The sequence below is a fragment of the Myotis lucifugus genome, unplaced genomic scaffold (genome assembly GCF_000147115.1).
Source record: "Myotis lucifugus unplaced genomic scaffold, Myoluc2.0 scaffold_292, whole genome shotgun sequence".
Taxonomy (NCBI): Eukaryota; Metazoa; Chordata; class Mammalia; order Chiroptera; family Vespertilionidae; genus Myotis; species Myotis lucifugus.
The window spans coordinates 860,121-867,287 of NW_005871340.1; the positions used below are offsets into that span (position 1 = coordinate 860,121).

At 55.0% G+C, this 7,167-nt stretch overlaps 1 protein-coding gene across 1 annotated transcript in view; it reads left to right on the forward strand.

Moving 5' to 3' along the window:
• The window catches only part of TYSND1 (trypsin domain containing 1), a 7,734-nt gene extending 567 nt beyond the window's left edge, over positions 1-7,167 (forward strand). The window contains exons 2-5 of the mRNA XM_006099973.3: positions 5-734; positions 2,331-2,461; positions 3,488-3,673; positions 6,256-7,167. Coding sequence (XP_006100035.1) covers positions 5-734; positions 2,331-2,461; positions 3,488-3,673; positions 6,256-6,473 — 1,265 coding nt within the window. The 3' untranslated portion in view covers positions 6,474-7,167. The remainder of the gene's footprint in view (positions 1-4; positions 735-2,330; positions 2,462-3,487; positions 3,674-6,255) is intronic.

Here is a 7,167-nt window from a genome sequence, read left to right on the forward strand (position 1 = left end):
GCCCACTTCGCGCGCCTCTTCGGGAGCGAGCCGGCCGAGCAGTGGCGCTTCGCGAGCGCGGCGCCGGACGAGGAGGTGTCGGAGGACGAGGAGGAGGATCAGCTGCGAGCGCTGGGCTGGTTCGCGCTGCTGCGTGTGAGGCACGACCCCGAGGAGGAGGTGGACGGGCGCGGACCGGCAGTGGCCGTGGCGCCGCTCGGGGCCGTGCCCAAGGGCGCGTCGCTGCTGGCCTGTGGCTCCCCGTTCGGTTCCTTCTGCCCTGACATCTTCCTCAATACGCTCAGCCGCGGCGTCCTCAGCAACGCGGCGGGCCCGCTCCTGCTCACCGATGCGCGCTGCCTGCCCGGTACCGAGGGCGGCGGCGTGTTCGCCGTACGACCCGCGGGGGCCCTGGTGGCGCTGGTGGCGGCGCCCCTCTGCTGGAAGGCCCGCGAGTGGGTGGGCCTCACGCTGCTCTGCGCCGCCGCACCTCTCCTCCGCGCCGCCCGTGCCGGGCTCGGCCGCCTGAGCCCCGATGCCGCTGCCCTGGCCGCACTCCTGCCGCCCGAGTTGGGCGCCCCGTGGGGCCTGCCTCTCCGAGACCCTGGGCCCCCGTGGGCAGCCGCGGCCGTGCTGGTGGAGTGTGGCACCGTCTGGGGCTCCGGAGTGGTCGTGGCGCCCCGCCTCGTGGTGACCTGCCGGCATGTGGCCCCCCGCGAGACGGCCAGAGTCCTGGTGCGCCCCACCACCCCCAAGTAAGACCCGCAAGGGTGCTCCCACTCCACACCTTCACCAGGTCTAAAATCTGGATCTTAAATCTCAGGTCTTAATCCTTGGAATTATGGAGGCCTTTTGGCGTCACGCCGATGATTTGGGGCCCTCCCCTCATCCTTGGCACCCAGAACTCCAGTGTCGGGGATGCTGGGCCTCCTGGCAGGGGCTGAGTGAGTCTGGGGCAAGATGCCCAGCAACTCCAGATTTGGGAACTGTAGGTTGCACCCGCATTCCTGCGTGGGCATCTGACCTTCCTATCCCCGTCTGATTTCCTTCTGAGCAACTTCTCTGCACTCACACACCCCTAGGCCTTGGAATGGAGACTTCCCTGATAGTGGTAGTGAAGCCTCAGGGCCCAGGATGCTGTGCTCCTGGGATAATGAGTTGGACCTGTTCATCTTCTTTATCTTGTAGATCTTAACCAGAGCTTCCCATCTGGATCAAAATGATAGACGTGGAGTCCCACCTAATGAGAATGTGGGAGTGGGGCCCAGGCCGATAGATTTTGCACAGTCTTCAGGTGATCCTGGTGGGCAGCCAGGTTGGGACTTTAGTCATTTGTTCCCTCTCTGCAGGGCAAAGCACTTGCCCTCCGTGCACTTGCTCTGGCAGTGGGGACAGTGGCCTTGGCCTCCTGGCTTGATTTTCTAGTGCACGTTCTTTCTATTTCCCCTGTAGTTTCCAGGTGCTTAACTTAAGCCACAACCCAGTAGGATAGCACCTTGGTGTTAATGCCTGATGTTCTCCTGTACCTGGCTCACACAGCCTGGCAGCCCAGGCCTTTCAAAATCCTATTGAATTTCCGAGACTAACCCAGCCTGTTGCACTGTTGGCCTTGGGGACAACCACGACTGATGGGAATTTCCCTTCCTGTGTGGTCCCAGATGCCTCACCCCACCCCACACTTGCTCCTAAGAAAACCACCAGATCTGCTGGGAGCAACCCTGCCGTGTGCAGCAGGAAGTGTCTAAGCTGCCTCGCCTTGAGGTGGCATGTGCAGTCTTGGAGCAGAGCCTGGCACATAGTAAGTGTCGTAGAAATGCTAGCACTTATGTAAACAAGGACCCAGAGGGTTGAAATCCTGTCATGCCTGCCCCACCCATGCACAGGATTGTCCCTGTTAAATGAGGCATCGAAGGAGAAAGCTGGGCACGCTCTGGCTCCTACCGCTCACCCATTATGTGATCTTGGGAACGTTACTCAGCCTCTCTGGGTCTCCAACGCCCCACCTAAAATGGAGGTAATACCAGTGCCTCGCTCACAGGGATTCTGTGAGGACTTCATGAATGACGCCCATAGAGTGTTAACACGGGGCCTGGCCCGCAGTGCTCACTAGTGTCGGGTGTTGGTGATCACGGTGACGTGCAGGAAGCTTTGCAGTTGGTAAAGCTGTTTGGAAATAACACCACAGAACGGTTAAGGGACATGACCAGAGTTGCCAGCCTGGTAGGTTTCGGACTGACACCAGATCTTTTGACTCCCACGTCCATGACTTTTACTGTCTCTCATCCATTTGCTTCCTCCCGGCACTAAAGGGTCAGAAAGCTAGCCTGTCCTTTTGTTTCCCTTGCTCCCAGGAGTGCCAATATCTGGGGACACGTGGTGTTTGCCACTCAGGAGACATCTCCGTATGACATAGCCGTGGTGAGCCTGGAGGAAGAACTAGAGGGTGTCCCCGTGCCGGTGCCCACTGAACATTTCTACGAAGGTAAAGGGCAGAGGGGCCCTCTGCTCGGGGCTGGACCTTAGGAAGGAAAGTCAGAGTTGGACACTCAAACCCTGCAGACGAGGGAGCCAGTCCCCCCGGCCAGCCCCCTTCCCACTCCTGCTGGACTAAGAAGTCAGGAATGTGAGCAAACACTGGCATGAAGTCATCCTGGGTACAGTGCTTTTGCTCTTGGACACTTCCCTTCTTGTGCCCACGTGCCCAAGGTGCGGGGAGGCAGGCGGGGTCCCCAGCTAAGGAGGAGGCATGCCTCTTCCCTGCCGCCCTGTGGCAGGCTCCTTACAACATGGCCGGCTGGTCAGAGAGGGGCTCGTGTAAGGCTGCCGGGGTGATTTGAGCAGGCGGCTTTGTGATGCCGCCACAGAAGTTGCCGCTGGCGGCCGACTTTGTGCACGCGGTGTGATGTCACCACAAAGAGCACGGGCTCTCCGAGCTGGCCTCACTGTTGATACTTACGAGCCCCGTGTCCTTGGACAGGCAACGTGATGTTCTCTGCCTCGGTCTCCACATGTATAACTGGACACCTTCCTGCTCCTGGGTGTGCGAGGCCTGGGTGAGATGCTGCCTGTAAAGCACTCGGCCCCATGCCCTGTGCATTCAAACACTTGGTAAAGGAAGATTTTGTGGTCGTCATCACCACTTTTTTTTTTTCTAAGAGACTACTTAGTCCCAGGAGGAGGTAGGTGTTAATTCTGTAAACATTTACTGAGCACCTAGCTGGGTGCTAGGAACTCCAAAACGTGACCACCCACTCTACTGGGGACGAGGCTGGGGAACAGCCTGGCACTGAGAAGTGGTTGAGCAGGGGCAGTGCTGGGAGCTCAGTGCCCGTCCCGGCCTCTTCCTGTGGGGACCTGGGGAGGCTCTCGGAAGGCAGGAGTGTCTGAGCAGAAACTCCCAGGGCAGAGTGTTGGGAGCTTCGGAGAGGGCCGGGTTGGGGCTGGGGAGGATGAGTCCTGCCAGACAGGAAGAGGCTTTGCAGCTTCATCCTTCTTTCCTTTTTGGCAGGCGAGGCTGTCAGCGTGGTGGGCTTCGGCGTTTTTGGCCAGGCTTGTGGGCCCTCGGTGACCTCGGGCATCCTGTCAGCTGTGGTGCAGGTGGATGACGCGCCGGTGATGCTGCAGACCACATGTGCTGTGCACGGCGGCTCCAGTGGGGGACCCCTCTTCTCTACCTGCTCAGGGGACCTCCTGGGTAAGCAGCGCCTTGGCCCTCTCCCAGCCTTCCCCTGGCTAGAGCCTCAGTCCCAGCTACTGAGGGCTTGGTGCTCACCCCCTGTCTGGGAAGGTAGTGTCACTGTGCCCGGGAAGTAGTTAGCCAAGGTTTCAGGCTTGTTCTGCTCCTGAGGGTAGAAAGGGACGGATGCTGAGTTGCAATGAAGGACGTCTGGGTTCTGGTTCCTTCTCTGCCCCTGAGCCACAGTGCAACCGTAGGTAATCCCCCATCTCAGGCAACCTGTGAGACTCAGGAGTTGGATTAGTCCAGGGGTCACACACTCCATAGCTTTCAGAGGCTGGAAGGTCAAGGGATGAATAAGTGAGTGGAGACAGCATGCAGGGGGAGGTCAGGGGTGAGCCGGGGTGAACACTCAGCTCCAGCCCAGTGTTGCCACATCATGAAGGAATGTGAGCTAACACTGGCTGACCTTCAGTTTTTCACAAGAAGCTGGGAACCTTCTTTTCTTTTCTTTTTTCAAATATTTGGTGGTTAAATCTTTCAATTTAAAATTTTTGGTAACTCAAGGTTTTTTAAAGAAGTCTTTTATTAAAAAAACCCCCACACAAGACAACATGAATCCATATGGATACCTCCAACTGCCCAACTGTAGTCCAGCACACGGGTTCATGTGTGCCTCCCCTTCTCTTATTTCTGACTGCTTTCTGCCATAGTGAGAGACCTTGCTCTTTCTTGCTACAATAGATTTACTTATTTCTTCAACGGCAGTATGCAAATAAAGTCAAGCAACCATGACTTTAAAAATATATATACAGACAAATGCATACAGAAATAAACATATATGTGTACTGGTATGTATGCAGTAGTTAATGTAAATATATATATATGTCCTGGCTCTGTCCGCTGTGACAACCCAGTTGAATGAGCACACCGAGAACCCGATCTCTAATAAAAGGAACTGGGAACTGGTTGGTACCAGGATCAGGACAGGGAAAATGGGCTCTCGTGGTGCTGGAAAGGAAGGAAATGCTAACAAAACAACCCAGTAATGGGACGTGTCAGGTGTTGAAAGAACTAAGAGCCGACTTGAAGGAGCTCCCATGGGAGCAACCGGAGCAACAAAACAAATAGCAAGAGTATTGGGTGATAGCCCAGCGAAAGAATGAACATCCATGTGTCCAGAAGAATAACCAAATCTCAAAATGGAGACAAGCAACAGCTCTTTCTTACAGAAGATTTGCAATTAGTAAATGCAGAAGAAATGAGGGAAATGGGAAATCACTACTGGCTCACCACGGTAGGAATTGCTGCAGACCGGATCCGCCGATGGATGCTAAAACCAGTGGGCAATAGTTTATATAGAAATAGGATATTTGCCTAACCCTCAGATATTTAGTACTTTACATGGGAAAATACTAAGTCTACAGTGGAGAAACCTGGGAGATAACCCATAGCCAAGTGACCCAGTCATTCTTATAGACATCATACACCTCCTTGGGAAGCACTGAGGACACGTTGCTTCTACCGTATTCCCAATAATGTAGAACCTTGATCTGATCCTGAGAAAACATCAGGTCAACCCTAATTGAGGGACATTCTACAGAATAACTGGCCTGCATTCTTCGAAGTGTCAAGGCCACAAAAGATGAGGGAAGGCTGGGGAACTGGCCCAGATTGGAGGAGACTTAGGAGAGGCAACACCTAAATGCTGTGTGGGATACTGGGTTGCATCCAAAACAGAAAGAGGACATTAGTGGAAACATTGGTGAAATCCAAATGAGTTCTGTGCTTCAGTCAATAGCATTGGTTAATTTGTTGGTTCTGATCAGTGTTTTTTTTTTTTCCTTTTGTTTTTAATCCTCACCCAAGGATAATTTTTCCATTGATTCCTAGAGAGAGTGGAACGGAGGGAGGGAGAGAGAGAGAGAGTGAGAAACATCAATGTGAGAGAGACACCTCAATTGGTTGCCTCCCGCACACACTCCTACCTGGGCTGGGGAACCTACAACTGAGGTATGTGCCCGTGACCAGGAATGGAACCCGCGACCGAGCAAACGGGCCAGGGCTTAGTCAATGTTCTATGGTGACATGAGATATTAATAGAAAGGAAAGCTGGATGAAGGATATACAGGAACTTTGTACTATTTTGGCAAGTCTTCTGTAAGTCTAAAATTGTATGAAAAAATACATGCACACACATGCACGCACTAAGCAGGCCAAACGAAATGTGTCTGTGAGTTTGATTCATTCACCCACTCAACAAGTACTTATGAGAGCCGCCTCTGTGCTGGGCACTGTCTGGGTCTGGAGAGGCTGCGTGAGCAAAACACAAAAGTCCTGCCCTTGTGGACCCGACTAGTTGGAGAGAAAGATAACAGAATAAGTGAAACAGTGTTAGATACTGATAGTGTTAAGGAGAAAGTTAAGGCAGGAAGGGGGACCAGGGTTTGTGGAGTTGGTGTCCCTGAAAGAAAACCTGGCATCGGTCACTCTGGGGGCTTCAAGCCCACCGTAGGCCTAGGACCTCCAGTGGGGAGATGGGCCTCCCTCCCCATCCCTCTGTCTGGTGCATACCCTCTTTTCCTCTGACTCCTCCACAGGGATTGTCGCCAGCAACACCCGGGACAATAACACCGGGGCCACCTACCCGCACCTGAACTTCAGCATTCCCATCACGGTGCTCCAGCCGGCCCTGCAGCAGTACAGTCAGACGGGCGACATGGGCGGCCTCCGGGCGCTGGACCACGCCGCCGAGCCAGTGAGGGTGGTGTGGCGGCTGCAGCGGCCCCTGGCAGAGGCCCCGCGGAGCAAGCTCTGAGCCTGTGTCACCCTCGAGAGAAGAGCGACATTTTATGCCCTGGGAAGTGCTAAGGTGATGGCAGCCTCGGGATCCTGTCACAGCAACCCAGCTGGGCAGCCCCCCATCAGCACCCGCCGTGCTTGGCACTGGAGTCTGGATCAAATTTCTCCTCAGCCCCCTGGGCCTCCAAGCCAGTAGCCCCTTTTGGGGTACTCTCTCCAGCCTTCATCCCTGTCTTCTCCCTGGCATAGACACAGCTCTGTTGTTCCCCATCTGGGGGCCCAGCACAGCTGCACAGAGTCCTGGTCCTGACAGACAGGTTGGCTGGAAGGCAGGCCCAGCCCTGGGTTCGAGTCTCCCCTGTCTCCCGATGGCCACTGGCTCCTCTGCTCTCCGTCAGAGTTAGCAGCTGACAGAGCACTGGCGCTTCCTCAGAAAACCTCGGCACAGAGGCTCTGCTCTGAAGACCGGAGGGAAAGGAAAGCGACGTCTATCTCCCTGATCTGCCAGACCTTTGGGGAGACAGAGTCCCTGAAAGTCAGGACTCCTGGGTCTTCATATGTCGTGTCCGTGACCCACAGGGGCACTCTGCCACAGTGCCTTAGTTTTCCAGCCCATACAATGGGTCTCAGGGATCTTGGGAGGTGGGGAGAGGATTATCAGGTGTCTGGTTGGGGTTTGGGAATAAACAGGACCTATGGAAGGAACTGTA